Source organism: Syngnathus scovelli, chromosome 6 (genome assembly GCF_024217435.2).
Source record: "Syngnathus scovelli strain Florida chromosome 6, RoL_Ssco_1.2, whole genome shotgun sequence".
NCBI classification, from domain to species: Eukaryota; Metazoa; Chordata; class Actinopteri; order Syngnathiformes; family Syngnathidae; genus Syngnathus; species Syngnathus scovelli.
Window position 1 is genome coordinate 9,879,005 of NC_090852.1, and position 18,386 is coordinate 9,897,390.

The 18,386-nt window shown below is 37.1% G+C and overlaps 1 protein-coding gene across 1 annotated transcript in view; it reads left to right on the forward strand.

Annotated features, from left to right (window-relative positions):
- Window positions 1-18,386, forward strand: part of cdh13 (cadherin 13, H-cadherin (heart)) — a 128,431-nt gene that overhangs the window by 23,793 nt on the left and 86,252 nt on the right. The window contains exons 3-6 of the mRNA XM_049722778.1: window positions 423-521; window positions 4,941-4,946; window positions 5,064-5,216; window positions 16,076-16,220. Coding sequence (XP_049578735.1) covers window positions 423-521; window positions 4,941-4,946; window positions 5,064-5,216; window positions 16,076-16,220 — 403 coding nt within the window. The remainder of the gene's footprint in view (window positions 1-422; window positions 522-4,940; window positions 4,947-5,063; window positions 5,217-16,075; window positions 16,221-18,386) is intronic.

Consider the following 18,386-nt stretch of genomic DNA (forward strand, 5'->3'; position numbering starts at 1 on the left):
CACTTCATTCTGCTAAAAAAAATGTACTTTATTTTTTGGTCTCGTACTAATGACTAAAAATCTTTGCTTCTGATTTCAACAACACATTTCTTCCTTTGTGTTTTTTGTTTGGTGTGATTGAAAAGACAATTATATATGAACTTGAGTTCATTTCCCTCGACAACGTCCAGTCTCATGTGTTTACCACTGATGCTGCAAGCTCAATGGGTGCATGATTTCCTCCTTGCTTTGCTTATTAAACTCCATGTTATTTTCTTCATCTTCAATAAAGCAAAAAAAAAAAAAAAAAAAAAAACTCTGACCGCTGGCAGTTGTTTTCAAATCCATATAATTGAGTGCTTGGTCAGTATTCTATTTCCTTCATTCAAGCAAATCATTTATAATACACCAATGTTTAATATATTGTGATTTTTATGTTATAGCTTCTCGGTCTGCCACATAGAGTGAAAAGATCCCTGCTGGTTCCTCCAATGATTGTCACTGAGAACCAGAGAGCCCCTTTCCCAAGGATCATCGGCAAGGTAAGAATGATACTACTACACTACTATAAACCAACAACACTAAATATGAGACCTAGAATGATTTAAAATATTCAAGCAAATACATAATTTATAACTATGTATGTATCTCTGTTAAGTCTGGTAGGGTATAAAATGAGGTTGGAAAATGACATGAATTCACACAACAATAACAGTGCCAAATAGTAAAACTTGGTAATGAAAGAGAAATTATGGGATTAAAAGAAGTCCGTGGTTACAAATTTAGTTCTTTAGAATTTTTTCAATTTGCTCAGTTTTGGGAAATACAAATACATTCAAAATTAACTGTTGCAATTAAACTTTTATCTTATCACATCATGTTTCATACTTTCTGTATTACCTTTTTTGAAAGTGGAAACTTAAATTAGCCTCTACTTTATATTTTTAGACGAAAGAAAAAATGTTAATTCACAAAAAGGACAACATGCAATATTTCCATCATGTTCTTAACTAACGTCAATTTAAGTACTTCACATTTCATTTTACCAAATGAAAATTTCCAACCTTCAGTGTCTCAATGAGCCATTTCCAATCAAGCTTGTTTTCAGGAAGAAAAACAACACTCATAATGAATACTAAAACTAAATTGATCAGATATTGTATGTCAGTGTATTAAATGTCTATAAAAGTCTTCAAAAAACAAATGAATTCATTTCCTTTCAGAGGGTAGAAAGCAAAGCATTCATTTAACATTTTAAAACTTGAGCAGATTTTTCATTTGTCTATGCTGGTGATAAAATCTATAATGTATTAGCGTCTCCGGCTTGTTTGTTTCAGATAAGATAGGAAACAGAGAAATGTGCCAGTGCCCTCAGTGACTAAAATGAAAGCTATCACATACTCAGCTGTATTTATGATAATGATACTTCGGAGAGAGCAGTCGCCTTGCTCCCAGATTATATGTTTGGAAATGAACTCCCCATCTGAGGAGCGCAGAGTTAACTAGCTGAAACCAGTCGAAGAGGTGGTGACTTTTATAGACTTAGTCATTCACTAGAGGTTGAGCAAAATGAGTATGACAGTCAGCAGTTAAGTTTAGTCTATCCTCTAAGGTCCAGCTAACAATTCAGCGTGTGAGCGGCCCAGATCCTCCTTAACGATCTTGCTCCTATTTATTTCTCTACTTCCCCCATTATTTTTTCCCTCCACATAAAGTTTTTCCCTCATTCTCGCATCTAGTACCACCATCGACGTTTTACTTGACAGGACAGGCTAATGTGTGTCGTTACATCAAGTAGAAGTCATATGTCTGTGATTTTCCACACCAATTGTTTTTGTCTTATGCAACCATTCACATTCATGAGACAGCGAGCCATTTTTTTAGGCATTCTCCTTCTTGCCTTAAGATAGAAGTAAAGAGCGGGAGTGATGGGTGACTGTCATTGGATAATATGTGGGAATGTAATGTGTGTGCCTGTGTGTTTGGCTCAAGGGCCGGAGGATGGTGTTGTGACTACAGGTCTCAAGAGAAGGGTTGGAAGCACATTGTTTGTGTCACACCTCCTGCTGGTTTCGGGATTGTTTTGATAGCGAGGTCTCTTTTGTGCTCTCTCTGGGGCCACCAACACAAACTGAATCTTGCAATGAAATGCCCCTTAATGTATCTGTCAACTGCAAAGGTTTGCCCCAAATCATTCCCCGAAAATATTGGTTTGAACTTTTCTGTTTTGTTGTTGCAAGCTATTTTTTTTCTTTTTTTTTAAATATGTGTTGTCATATCAGTTGACAGTAAATGCCTCGGTTCACTTATGCAATACATGTTAAAGTCACACACGTCAACATGCAACGTCAACCTCAGGTTTCAGCTCACAAATCAACTTGCAGTGCCAGATAATGTTCAGCACAAAATAAATATGTCGTCTCTTGCATTGTTTCATCACCTCTCCTTTCTCTGCATCATCTGTCCAAGGCTGTCCAACAGCTCCTACATGTTTGCTTTGTTTTATTTTTTTTCTCTCCTCATGCACTTTTTGTATTGTTTGTGCTCTCAACAAAACTGCCAGTGAACAACACATTGGCCGTATCTTCTGAACACAGAGCAGGCACGTTGTATTGGGGAATATTACAGCATTAAAACACACGCAGCCTCTGGCTTTATCATTTATTCTAAATTATTTGCTTAATTGTCTCTGGAAGACAAAGACACAACCAATCCCCCCCCCCACACACACACACACACACTCTCCCTTTATTAGGGGCTTCTTCCTTTCTTTTGTCCTTTTCATACAGTTAGTCATGTTTTGTTTGGCAGATGCAAATTCCAAATCTTGCTTGGACTGCAGGACAAATGGAGCAGGTGGTGGTATGCAATATGATGAGAGGAGCTTACAAGCAGGCAAAGCAATAAAAAGCAGATTTGTCAGGTGATAACTCCAGAATAGATGCTGACCTAATGTAGGCTTCTGTTTTTCTACCTTTTTCCATTAGCAACGCAATGCATAGTGCCATAACCATGGTTGCGGGCATTAAGGAAGACTTTTATGTTGGCTCCAATATGACAAATCACAATTCCACATTCTATTATTATTATTATTATTATTATTATTCCTTTTTAGAATTATGTGGCTTTACATTTGTCTCTCCATCCAAACAGCCAATGAACATGCCATTGGTTGGTGTATGTATTCATTTTGGCCACCCGTGTCCATCAAATGCACATTTCCAATACTTAGTTCACCACGCATGTTAACGTTTAGGCAGAAAAGGAACAAGAATTGGAAAAATGTTGAGACTGAGCTGGTTACTGTTACTCTGTTTCATAGGTCAACAGCTGAAAGCCTTGTCTGTTCCAGACTGCCAGTCAACCTCTGATTTTAGGTATATTTTATAACAATAATTACCAAGAAAATAATGTGTGTAGAAATAATCAGTTCCACTGTCACCATTAGTGACTCATTTTTTGTTGAGAACTCCGTGCTTACCTGGCCTTTCAAACTTGCATCTTGCCCTTCATTAGTTTGAGCTGGAAGGACACATAGTAAATGAGTACCTGCATTCTTCTTTCTCTCAAGGAGACTCAGCTCAAGAATAATTAGACTACATGTATAGAGTATATAGAGTGTTTCTTAAAAAACTGCTCAATCTGTTCCAAATGCTTCTCTCATTAACCTGTAATTAGTTTGTTTTTTCAGATATTGACAGATGCAAACATATACATAAACTGCTGGTATCACAGTTGAACTCGAAATTCATTCACAGCTGTCTATATCATCTCGTGGGTCAAAAAAGGGTTTTCTACTATAAAGGTGCTTCAGTGCTCATTCTCAGTATTTTTGAACAGCAGCAATTCAATTCCTGTCATTTCCATGTAGTGTCACACCCCACACTGCTTTTCATGTTTGTTTAGCAATTAATTTGAGCTGATAGACACGGTGCGTATTGGTGGTGGTGGTGGGGGGCGATCTTTTCCTCTCAGTGCCTGCCCTACTCACTGTGGAGACATATTCAGCACAGACAAAGCTACTGGATACATATTTAGTTGGCACCACCTGCATCAGTCAAGTGTAGACTTTGTTCTTGCAATCTCTCACTAAGCATCTCGTAATGACGCTAAACTCTCGCTGACGCTTTACTACGGTTTCACCTGGAGTTGCCATGTCATCAGCTCACTAATATGTTCACATCTCATTGAACACCAGCATGCCTTATTTTAGTGGCGCTGCCTTCTCGAAGGTTCGCTGCTGAGCCATCTGTGAATCCTTTTGATTTGCTGCCTTTCCACCCTGACTTCCTCGATCACCAGGTCATATTAATAACAACGGTCTTTGGTGGGTACTGGAATTCAGTTCGCACTTCACAAGAACAACAGGTTAGGATTTGAATACGTTTAGCATTACAAGCTGTCATCAAAGTCAGAAAAATACACTAAACAGTGTAAAGTAGTAGTAGAATAAGTGGAATAAATAATTCATATTGGTTGCTGATTTTTACATTTTCTAATGAGCCCAAAACACATGTTTACAGATTTAATATGTTTACATTAAAAATAAAATTGTGTAATTTTTTCAGCAATATCATGGGAAACTGCTCGCATTGTTCGCTCTAATCATGATATGAATATTTAATATTTATCATCTGTAATCACGCCTTTTCTCATGCATTTCCTTCTCTAAGTTGTAGTTTAAAAAACCTCTCAAAAAAAACCTAAATTGAGCTAAAGTCTTAAGAGTTAATCAGACCGAGTAACTCTATGTTTAGTTTGACTTTCGAAGTATGGCATGTTTCCAGACTTTGTTTTGATTATGCTCTTAATATTTTTCAATAATTAAGGTTAGAATTATTATATGATTTTTTTCTTTAAGTCGCAATCTACACTGTGTGGACATAAAATGATCTGCACCCTCCCTTTTCTTTTTCTTTTCTTCTGAATGGCCTCCTCATGGATGGTGCTGGCAACTGTAGTCTCATGTGAGTACATCTATCAAAATGTATTTCTGCCGACACAACAATATAATCTGGGAAATAGCTTGACCCAAAAGATAAATGTGCAACGCTTTGACTTGCCGTGTGTGTTTTGGCCTGCAGGTGATTGCAACAGAGAAGTCGTGGGATCATATTTTCCGACTGACAGGACCTGGTGCTGACCAGGACCCCAAAGGTCTCTTTACTATTGACATAGACACAGGAGACGTATCAGTCACTCGCTCACTGGACCGGGAGGTCATCGATTCATACCAGGTCAGTGGGCTTCATCTCTGTCACGTAATCAACTGTAAATTCAAACTAAAATACTGCAAACAGATTACTAAAACCATGATTTTGCATTTATTTAATCGGGACCTCACAGGATGGTGATTACATCCATCGTCCCCACACCAGAATTCATTCACTGTCATATATTCAGACATAGGCAGCAAAAAATTTACTTGTAGTGTGAATTCAGAGTAAATCTCTCCTTTAATATAATTCTTTTGAGCAAAAGAAACAATGGTACATAAAGTGATACACAGAAAGACCTTCTTGTTTTTATTTTTTGTGATGTTTACTTGTTTGTATATTGTGTACTATGTGTTGTCACCGTGGGATAGTGGGAACGTAATTTCGATCTCTTTGTGTGTCTTGGCATGTGAAAAAATTGACAATAAAGCACACTTTGACTTTGACATTTTAATGAAGTTACATCGATAGGATTTTTGTTTAGAAACGATTAGTTTCTGCCAAATGTTAAATTGATCAAACCCCATGATTGGCAAAATAAAACAAATAAGGCATGAATATTTTGTAACTTGCTTTATAAAAAGCTTTTTATTTTGAACGTTAAGTGAAAGAGGGATAAAGATAATGTCCAATATTTTTTACCTTAGTTGATCCATTGACCTTCATCATCTTTTAACTGCAAGCTAACAGTAAAATAGTTGCCTTTTAAAATCTCATATTATAAATATGGAAAAAAAAAATGACAGGGACAACGACCCTTCAAAAGAAAAATACAAGCATGTGCTTGACAGGTTTCACTTGTCTCTGTTATCGCTGCTGATTTATGTCATCCTCAAACCTTTGACAAATCAAGTCAGTCCAATTGTAAGTACAGGATGAGCTAAAGGGTGAAATTGAATTGGGGCATCTGGAGGTGCCATTACCGTGCACATCAACAGCGGCTCTCCTGAGGTTGTACTCCACCTGCTATTTCATAAATATTCAACATTTGGCTGGTGTTATAAACCACATTGGACATGTGAGTTATGCTGCACTGCTTATAAATGTTTCTCAAAGTGGTTGAAGAACATTCCATTTGCTGAAATGACCAATAAAAAATGTGTTGTGTTACTGTTAAGACCAATATATTGGTATTAGCTGAAAGACAACACTCACATCAGCAAGTTGCAAATACATGTACCGTAATCTTATATATATATATTTAAGTATTTATATATATATATATATATATATATATATATATATATATATATATATATATATATATATATATATATATAATATATATATATATAATATATATATATATATATATTATATATATATATATATATAATATATATATATATATATAATATATATATATATATATAATATATATATATATATATAATATATAAATACTTAAATAAATAAATATATATAATACTTATATTTATTTAAAAATATGGGATGGAGCTAGTGGTAAATCTATATTGAGTAAATACAAAATATTTGATTACCAAAATGATAAATTGTATTTACGCAAATCTTTGCAAACTCCCCAAAAAAATAAAAAACTCTATGCAGCTCTGCTCACTTGTTAGCTTTGACATACTGAAAGCCCTCCAGGTAAAATTCAGAACATTCCTTTTAAAACTTGGCAGAAAACAAAAGCTTTACTTGAATGAAGTTAACTTGAGTTAAGTTCACAATCGGTGGATGGGCAGGCACTCCAGAAGCCCAACTTAGAGTATTTGTAATGAGAATAGAACATTCTAAGTACATTCTCCATTGTGTCCACTTTAATAAAGCCTCGCTGTCTGTCAGCAAGCATCGTGAGAGCATAACTTGAGCTTTGTGGTTGCTGCGTGAGTGCTATTCAACACTATGCCTTTGCCATTTAATAGGGTATTAACATCTTGCACACTTTGTTTCTGCTCCTTGAAGTCAGGCTAGAAATAAATGTAAGAAGATTAAAGCCTGACACAAGAATGGCATCACCAGATTAACTCACGATAAATAGTGTGCTATTACAGGAACCGTAAATCAAACCACTAGAAATCGACAAACCACTAGAAGGGTAAACATTTACTGTGGATGAACACACACATTCAACACAGACAGCCATCAGTTGAGCCCATGTTGATGATCGTTGAATGTAAAATGTGCTTTTTTATTTAGATTAGTAAATGAGAAATACAAATGTACCCGGATTGAAGATGGCACGTATAAGGAGATCGGATTGGACTCCTCTATATATTTTGATCGGGGTGAATCGGGCCAAAAGGAGGAAGTGTAATTTGCATCTTTATCAGAAAGAAGTATGAAAACAAATAACAATCTCGTTCCCACCATTTAATAATTGAACCTCTGTAATTCAGATTGTCATAATTCAACAAGATTAGTTACCTAGAGAATCTTTTTGAATGCTGCAGTTAATTACTCCAACAATATGTACGTATACAAGACCACGAGATGATACACTTTACTTTTTAGATAGCCGTTAACAATGTTTGTGATTGGCTGGCGATGATTTCAGTGTTTATCCTGCCTCTTGCCCCACTGTTAGCTGGAATAGAAAACAGCACATCCACAACCCTAAAGAGATAAGCGGCACAAAGAATATAGATGACTGTGAGACTCTTGAATTCATTTGCTTTATTTCCTTTGGGGGAAAGCTGTTTTGAAATGTGACATATCACACACCTGGAATGACAGAATGGATTGTGTTTGACTTAAAACATCTTTATCTTTCAAGGAGTTTAAATCAGCCATACCCTGGGGTGTTTTTTTTTTCATTATTTTTCTTTTAGTCTTTGAAATAAATTTTTTAAATTGATGAAATTTTGAAATTAATGGGGTTTGCAAGAAACAAGCTGAATGGCCTTTTTCAATCTATTTTTGTCAAAACTGTGATTATGAACGCGCTCTTTTCTCATTAATATAAAAAAAATCAATAATTTAAAACACTTTGATCGATTGACTCTCAGCTTTCCTTGTATGGGTAAGTCACCATGTATCTTGTCCCACATATTTAGTGGCTCCCTGTTCTTTGTGATGGCTCTATTGGAATAAGAAGCCCAGAATTGTGCTATGTTTGACATATTTTCAAGTCAAGTCAAGTCAAGTCAAGTTTATTTGTATAGCCCTAAATCACAGACAGTCTCAAAGGGCTTCACATAGCCAAAATTGACAATTATTCTCAAAGCATCCCCTGATCATAAGCTCCCAAAAGGGCAAGGAAAAACTCAAAAAAACCCTGCCAGGGGAAAATGAGAAACCTTGAGAAGGGACCACAGATGGAAGGATCCCCCTTTCAGGATCACCAGGTTGTAATGGATGCAGAGAGTGCACAAGTAATACATAATATGAAAATCAATGAAAAAAAAAAAGGATGTCGGAGGTGCCCTCGATTGTCCTGGCAGTGTCCTCAAGGGGGCCAAGCCGCAGCTCCCCCATCCCGAACTGGTCCCCGAGAATCCAGCCAGCCGCTATCAGCTTTTGAGCCACCTAACCCCCTCCCCAGCCGGGGAGGAGGTGGGCAGAGAGAACAGAACAAACTCCGGCCAAATCGGCCATCACAAGTTAGTTAAAGGCCATCTCATAGAAATGTGTCTTTAAACGCGTCTTAAATGTTTCTACTGAGGTAGTAGTTCTAATATCCATTGGTAGGGCATTCCAAAGCTCTGGAGCCCGAATAGAGAATGCTCTAGACCCTGCAGACATTTTCTTGGCCCTCGGTATAACTAAAAGACTAGCGTTTTGCGAACGAAGGTTATGAGACGGAACATAAGGAACGACTAGGTCGACGAGATATGAAGGCGCTAAGCCATGCAGTGCTTTATAGGTTAGTAGAAGAACCTTGAAGTCACATCTTAACACATCCATTTTGTGTAGGAAGGCTTGGTCAAGTCAACTTTCTTTCACACATTCTACAATTCCGTTGATGCATTTTGAGTATCATAGTCAGACAAGCACAACTCTGCCTCAGCTTTAGTGCACCTGTCAAACCACAGCCTGCAGTGAGATGAACTCCCAAAAATCACCATCAAAAATCTAACGCTGGTAATCAGCATAAGAAATTGTCAATGAACTTTAAAGTGATTTGTAAAAGGTTATTAGTGATACAGGCCGACATTTTCTCCTTTAGTTAGTGAAATGTTCCCGCATTGTATACTGTAGGCAATTATGTTCAGAGAATGCCTATAGAAAATGAATGAATGTTATACTTTTAATTCTAATCAGTGTTACATAATTACATTTTTGACTTTGCAGAGATAACATTGTGTTTGATTGCCTATAAAATAATATGACTCATATATTGCATGCTGTTGTACTAAATGGGAGGCTTTTACTTACTTTTAATGTTTTTAAGCCAGGGCCATTGGCACAAATGTCCTCGTTACACTCAATTCTACCCACGCAAAATTTAGCAAAATATCAAAAGAGAGGATTTATACTAGTAAATCATTTGAAAGTCTCTTTTTTCACAGTTTTTTTTCCCACTGAAATAAAATAGTTTACTACCATTTATGTATGTATATATACATTCTGGTTAAAAAAAAAAAGAACATACAGTGTTGGGCTTACTTTAGATGTCAAAGGGTTTTTGTGACTCCCTGTGTTTTTGTTTCTTCTTTTCTGTGGGAGATGTTCCAAATCGCTTTTTGAGTATTAAAGGTTGCCAGCCCCTGGGGTGGTGGTCTATTCGCCTGACTTTGGTGCAAGCAGCAGTAGTTCAGTTCCTGCTTAGACAGTGTGACTATAAGTGAGAATGATTGTCTCGCTCTACATGTGTCTGTTTGAGATTCACTGGCAACCAGTCCAGGGTGTCTATCGCCTTTAGCTTCATGTGAATCTGAGCAGGATAACCAGTAAAGAAAATAGAAGAATTGATGTTTCTTTCAGAGAGATTTTGACTTTGTTTTAGAAGATTAATTTAATAGATGGCTGCAGTATATAGTATATGACATTCATTTGCCATTGAGACCCTTTCAATTTAATTATTGCACGTCAATTACAATAATAGACAGCTCTTATGCATATCAATTTAATGCCCACTCTATTTGTAGTAGCTGCAACTGCAAACATTTGTCCAAATCCTTCTTCTGTTTTCTGCTTGAGTGAACCATAATTTCTTGGGCTTTAGAGTGCACGATACGCTGCCCTGCACACAGGGAACTTATTCCCTGTATGTGGGCAATAGATAAAGCACAACACACATACACAGACCCACACAGGCACACGCACACACACATATTTTTTTGCATGTGTTGAAATTGTATGAATCAGTGAATAAATGTGGGAATAGAATATATGAATTTGTGAATTTTACCATGTGAAAATTACTATGAAAAATGTGAAATTTTTGGGGAGAATGTTAAAAATCCTTCCCATGCTGAACTGAATTATGTAATTGTTTTGAATTTCAAAGATTTCAATGTACACGTAAATGTGTAATGTTGAGCGAGCCATCAGGAATGAATGGTGGATTTTTGGAAAGCCTTCACACAATTAATAGAGCTTTTAAGATGAGTAAAGCTTTAAAACTGCGACAGAGGATGAGGCAGAGTTACAGACATATTTCCGCCGTCCCATCAAGCAATCCTATCAGTGCCAGACAAAAGATGATTCCGTACCTCAACTTGGTGCCATGTTACACGAGGGGAAGCCGTAGTGTCAATTCCAATACCCATCCAGGGGGAATTATCTTTTATTTTTATCTTGCCCGCTAAATGAAAGAGCCCTGCTTTTTCTATCTTTTCGGTTTTTATGTCCTACCCCGTCTTTTATCCCCCCCACCATCCCAAGAGTGTCTATTTTTATCTCCGTTGACAATCCGTTGGTGTCTTCTCTGCTGTGATGAATGAATGATTTTTAGATGAGGATCTCTGAGATAAGACTGGTGAAAGAAACCCATGCACAAAACAATCAATCTTAAGAAGCAATCTTTTGCTAATGAGCACATGAACATCTTTACATAATTTACCATCACTGTAATATTCTTTTTGACATTTAAATAGGTTTTTAAACGATAAACACAGGCTGTAAAAGTACAAATGAGATCACAGAGGCATACACTTTTCCAATTAAAGATTTAGAACTGGCTGCTAGAACATGGATTAAACAAACAGTGCATATTTTATCTTCATAACACCAGGTCTCATTATGTATATCTAATTTTGGTTTACGATGGTCACACAGCATTTCAAGATTATGAATGACACGTAATGAAGAAATTTTGTGCATGAAGGCACACCCCGTTACAGATGTATTTACTATTTGTCATTTGATTGTTAATTGAGCTTCATCAAGTAGTCACTCTCTTTGAATTGTGTATGTTTCGATGTAAAACATCAGTATTTTTAAAGAGACTGTGAATGCTGTGGTCTTCCTACTTATATTGCGAGCCAAGGAGAACGTCACAAGTTGCAAATTGATGAGTCACTCATCCGGAAGATGAAAGTATTCTAGCTAACGTTTGGGAACCACTGCTCTAAATGGCGGAAGCAGGGTTCTGCTATGACGTCTGCTGATAATGGCTGAGTCTCAGCTGTATTTGGGAGGTGATGAGTAATACTCACCTTGGAGCGACTGCAAGCTGTTTCACAGGGATCTTAAGAATATCGACAGGCAAAGCTCTTTTGAATTCTCCACAACAAATGAAGAAGAGGGTGGCTACTTCAATGCCACAGTGGGAGAGGAACACTAAATTGAAATGGAAAACACGTCGATGACAGTGAAGTGCAATGGAAAAACTTCCATATGCATAATCCTTTTCACAGTTTCCATTCATGTCCAGCTTTAACTGAATGAATTTATTTCAAATCACTTAAGTCTATCTACTTTAGTTTGTATTTGTTCAGAAAATAACTATTAGTGTTGACATTTGCCATTGCAAACACTTCCAACAATCACTGCTACTGACATTTTAACATTGATTTGCAGTGTATGGCAGGCGAGAGGAATCTCATTAATTACTGTATCTACAGTAGTCTATATTTTATTAACATTCCACACAGTGCTTTAAGTCAGGATATGCAGTTCAACAGATCATCACTTTTCACAGTCTTATGATTATTAATGCCCTAGGTCAGGTTCTCTGCATGCTGATATCGACCCCAGTTTTCCATCTTTTTTAGCCTTGTTGGAATTCTACTATAGAATCAACTGGGACAGAATAATAATTGAAAAACGATGTGCCTAATGTTCAATAGATGTTTGTGTCTGTGCATGCAAGTAACTGCGTGTATGTGCGTGACTGCCATTGTACCTCATGCTTTTAGTTCCACAGTGATAACGGAAGTGTAATATATTGAAGACTATGCAGTGAGACAGCGTATGGTAGAGAAAGGTGCGTGATGTCATGCAAAACTGATTGAAAGAGGACCGACTGAGAAGGTCGTGCAATGCAAGAAAATAAGTTTCCTTGCCTAGTCTGTCATTACCCAGTTGACGCATAATACAGCATTCCTTTGCTAGTTTGCGGTTTGGTTATGGCAGCTCTCCTTTAATGCAATGATTTCATTTGTAACCATATCTTTCTCACTTTTTTGCAGGGGTGGGAGGTAGGTAGGCAAGACTTACTTTAAAAAAAAAAAAAAAAAAACAAGCCCATAAACATTACAATGCGTTGCTCCTAAAATCCCCGTTTCCTCATTATAGATGCAAAATATGCCCCAGGCGCACTGCTTAAACAAAACCATTCAGGAACTCAGAATGTTGTTCAAATGTGCTGTTTGCTTGTTTAGTGTAGCCCAAAAAATGAGGTGCTGGAGCCCAGTATGTTGAGGCACAAGCTGCGTTCAGAAAATAATTTGAGCGGAGCTTGCGCTGCCTCCGGCACCACACGAAGACGACAGAACATCCGCTTAATAACAATGTTAAAAGTTTTTCTTTTGACTTCAAATTGGCTTTGTTCAAATAAAGTCCCGTGTCACATTGTAGCCAAAAATACAATCCTAGCTGCAAACTAAACACATAATGTAATAATAATAATGGGTACGAAAACTCGCTGCCACGCTGCTTCTTCTTCCATTAGGCACATAATGGAAGCCGAAGAAAAAACACAAGTACGGAAGGAGAAGAATTTTCGTCATGGTAACTAGTTTACAGTTCCACCAAAAGCATTTATAGCACAGGTATTTCTTCATTTTGACTTTTAAAACAAGTAACAAGTCTTTCTAAGGCTTAGACTTGTGTGTGGCCTTTTTTAATGGTGTAATTTCATGGAAGGTGAGGACTATTGAACCACTTCACAAACCACAGACAAAGCGAGATAAGAAATTTAAAATGAAACTATAGTAATTAATAATGCAACCTAAACTTATTTTCAATGGGGTGATAAAGATTTTTTCCACATTGTTTTTTTCCCCTCCTTCCTGAGTTATAGTCTCTATATATGTCCATAAGTATATATGGCATATTCTATAGTGTATGTATCACATGGAATCTTGAGTGAAAAGTATGTTTCAAAATTGCAAACGTAGTACTAGATCTGTCAATGAAGGGCATGAATTAAAACGGTTAGTCTGTAAATTATGCCTCACCATCAAGTTTACAGTTTAGTTTGCACTCGGGGCACAATTAGCTGGCCTTAGTCAATCGATCTACTTGTATAACAGTCCTACTTGTTTTATTGCCTTTAAACCCATCTGTGAGCTACTCCAGCCCTAAACCATTTAGTGATTTGTGGACTAGCAACAACACTTTAAAATCTATCTGTGACTAAAAGGCAACTGATTTTAGAAGACTAACAGCAGACCCATGTCGTCGCTTTTCTTTGTCTCGTAGCTGAGTTTTTAGTGGTCGTTTTGGTAAATGGCATTTGTCCATTGTCTCGAATGTTTTGCATGTTAAAAGAATATTTGCGTTTATGTCTATATTGTACCATTGGCCAAGATACTAATGAAGATTAGGATTAATACAATACTCTGCACACTCTGTAAGTGTGTTTACGTGAGTTTGAAGAGAAACATTCTTAGACAAAATTGTTTGGGCCCTTGTATAATATTATAGATGATGTGTGTGGCCCAAAGATGCTTTGCATATTTATGCATTTGTTCCCTAAATCCCTCCATTATTCAAATCTCCCAACAGGATTGCCAATGATTGTTAATAATGATCTAGTGTATGGTATTTTATGGCCAAATGTTTTAAACTGTGAACATTTCTGTACTTAAGAAGCCATTCTATGGTTAATGTAAAACCCCTTTTCCCCCCACAGCCGATTAATTGTATCCCACTGGAATATATTTATTGTTGCTTGTCCTGCTGCAAAATTATTTTGTTTGCACACAAAGCACAGGCAACACTATGAACAGTATATATAGTGTGCTGTTAATATCCCAATATGCCAGTGGTGTGGTAGTTTTTGTGGCAGGGGAGGCATTTGTATATTAAACGGATTTACAAATTGACGAGGCACACTAAAAACACGGGGGAGACAAAAATAATAATTTTATCCGCAATCTTTTTACACACATATTTCACACATAAAGAAAGATTTTACTGGTTTAGAGAGAGCCGATTAGCCTTTGCAATTCCTTCCTTAATTATAGGCTACTCATTAAATTACTGAGTGCTGCACAAATAATTAATGTGCTGTAAATTCAGGCCCAGACTGAAATGTTACATTAACATTTGAAAATATTTCAATATGATGATCAAATATCTTAATGTTCAAGAAAATAATAACAGAAAAATTATTTAAGTTCAAATTCTTTTTATTTTGAATTTCTGATTATTTGCTGTAAGGTCTCATCTTTATTGTTTTACTGTTACTTTTCTGGAAAATGTTCTATTATTCAGGACATTAAAAAAAACATAAACCATCATATTCTGGACAAAATGCAGACCTCAAAATCTTATTTGGGGAAAACCTGACAACAGTGTTAGGGTTTAAAGATTATCTTGATCGTATGATTATGTTGGAATGTAGATTAGAATTATTAACTTTGTTTAAACCTTTTACCTTTCCTTGACTCTGAAAAGTTTAACCATTCAGTTGTTGAAACTTTCCAAATGGTGTGGAAACATTCTTGCTTAGTTAGTCATCTAAAATGCTCCACTAGTTTCTGTTTCTACGACCTTGTAAAACAATGAGCTGGGACCCTCCGCACTGATTAACCAGTTGCTGAGGTGACCACGAAACATGTCCAATGTCACCCCCACCCTACCTGTCCTCAATAAATATGCTCTTGCAAGAGACCAAAGGCAGACTTTGTTCGAACATTGCTGTACCGACAGTAACTAGCAAATTCTCCACTTGCAAGTGCTTAAAGGTCATACTGTCTCCCGTGTGGTTCTTGCAAAATAAGTTAGAGTGAGCACCACTCTAACAGACAGAGTTTGCAATAATTCAGACTTGATGTCACAAAAGCAATGATTAGCATCTCAGTGTAAGTGACTGATCTGATCGTTACAGTTTTTCGGACATGGGAAAAGATCACGAGGTTACTTCTTTTATATGTAAATCAGAGCTTGCAATGAATGACATAGTCCTCAAAGCAGGGTGAAGTGATCAAACTTATGACTACATAATGATCCAATAGTTTGTTAATCGCCAGCACTTCACAGCAGCCAATCACGCTCTATGTTTATCATCAGCAGACTTATTTCCTGCAGCAACTGACATATATAATTGTAAACCATCATTATAATAATGAAAAACAATCCAAAATAACACTTTATCCGACCCAATGGTGCCAGGTGGAAACCTAATAAATGTAACTCAATGTGGCACTGCAAATCAGGCAGTTGTTTAAAACAGTGATTGTTGTTTGGAATAAATCATCTCTTGGTTTTATCAGGAATCAGTTAACTTTTGATGATTTTTTTTATTGAACTAGTGACAAAAATGTAATTTTCTATTCTTTTTTTTTTTTTTAATGCTACAGCTGGAGGTGTCAACCACAGACCTAAACGGAAACCTCGTTGAGGGACCAGTGATACTCGTCATCACTATCATCGATCAGAATGACAACCGGCCCATATTCAAAGAGACGCGCTACACCGGAGAGGTGCTCGAGGGATCGCCTACAGGTAGGTGACTTTTACTTTGTTACAACCCTCGCGAAATAATTTTCACCGGTGATGTCTTCTTGATTTAGTAGCAGGGGTTAGTGGAATCCATGCAACTGGTGCTGAAGTCCTATTCGTGCAGCTGAATAATAAAACACAGAGACAAACATGCCTCGCAAGAGACCTACACATGTAATGCAATTGCCTCTCAAGACACTTTGTTGAAAGACTCTTGGGTCTCACGGCCTACATTGTGTCTTAAAGGGAAACACCATCAAAGTTTGTTTATAAGTCTTGGGGCATACTTCTGCATCGGTAGCATATTGGTAGAGTTGATAAAAGCATGTCTGGTCCCACTGCAACTTTGAAAACTATGAAAAATATGCTTAGGAATTCCAGTTGCCTGGATATTACCACATGTATCAGTATGGAGGCTTAAAACTTATCAGTGTGAATGATAATGTATGTACAGAATATACTGTATAAATATGATGTAATTTGCCTTTTGTCAACTGGGATAGCTTCCAGCAGGGACATTCCCAAATTCAGCCCAGGAATTTGAGAGTGCGAGTTTCTCGATGTCTAATGATGTTGTAGACTTTCCAAAACACTTAATGAGGTGATGGTGACACATACATATGGTTTAGCTTTTTTTTTTAAATTCAGAAAGTGCCGGGAAAAATAAACTCTCTCTCTCTCTCTCTCTCTCTCTCTCTCTCTCTCTCTCTCTCTCTCTCTCTCTCTCTCTCTCGCTCGCTCGCTCGCTCGCTCGCTCGCTCGCTCTCGCTCTCGCTCTCGCTCTCGCTCTCGCTCTCGCTCTTGCTCTCTCTCTCTCTCTCATATGCATCAATGGTTGTTACTGTCAAAACTAAGTCCCCTCTGGCCTTCTTTTCCCCCCCATAACATCAAAGCTTTCATTATAATTTTTCAAAAAGATTTTGATGCAATCTTCACACACCTTTACTTTGTAGCTATAAAACACAAGTCAATTAAGCCTGGATATGAATTTCCATTTGTCAAGAAAATAATTTATATATAAATGTGTAGTTGTGGCCTACAAACTGGTGTTAGGAAATTATCCCATGACTGTTGGCCACTGGAACATTGTTTAATTAAATTTGGTGTTTGGGATTAGAATTCATCAACAACTTAAATATCATAAAACACAAGTTGTTCAGGGCTTTTATCCCAGTTCTGCTCACTTAAGATTGTGCTTTGTGATTGGTATTGTGATTATGACTTTTGGGGCAGCTCCAGCCACCAAGAATAAATTCTTCAAATCCATTATTCTTAACACTACTCATATTTTAACTGCAATGTGTGCACCGCATGACGCTGATGACAAATTGAACTCAAATCAGTTGATTGACCCCTGCAGGCCTGGTATTCACCTTCAACTTTGTTGTGCTGATTTACTGACGATAAAGTACTGATATTTCGGCTGGCTCTGCCCTTATGGTGCCTTTAGTAGTGGGGAAAAAAAATTCATCGACAGATCAGGCTGACATTTGTCATTTATTCAAAAGTTATATTTCCACCAAATAGTAAAAGTGGTATTTTTCAGCTCACATAAACTCTGAATATGCTTGCAATTCCACAGAAGGGTGTGGAGATGGCATAGGGTCAGTTGGCATCTACTTTATGTAAGTAAACCGTATGACATCTGGACATAGCACCAAGACAAAGTATAAGATAACAAATCATTTCACAAAGAAAATGAAATACCAGTCTATGTTGCCTGGGAGCTCCCTGGTTTTTTTAATGACAATTGTAGCAAAGTTTTATTGTTATTCATTTTTTCCCATTGCTATTTAAAAGACGGACACCTCATCACCTTGGTAGAAATTAACTTGATTTTCCATGACAATAGTATAAACCAAATGAATGGACTCAACCTCAACAGTAAAAATCCATTCAAATATGTTCTTGTATTTACAGTAGAATTTTGCAAGTATTGTGCAGTGCGTTCAGCCGTGTTTGGATTTGTGTGGTGCTGCAGCCTGCTTTGTGTGTATATGGTAGCGACTGGGCAACAGCGGGAAGCTCGAGGAGAGAATGTCACAGTGCACTGACATTTCTGTATAGACCGATAAGACATGCAGCCAAATCGTTTCTCTCTCTGTGTTTGTTCCACCACTCTTAGTTTTCCTCTCATATTCCATTTCCCCCATTGTCTGTTCCCCTCTA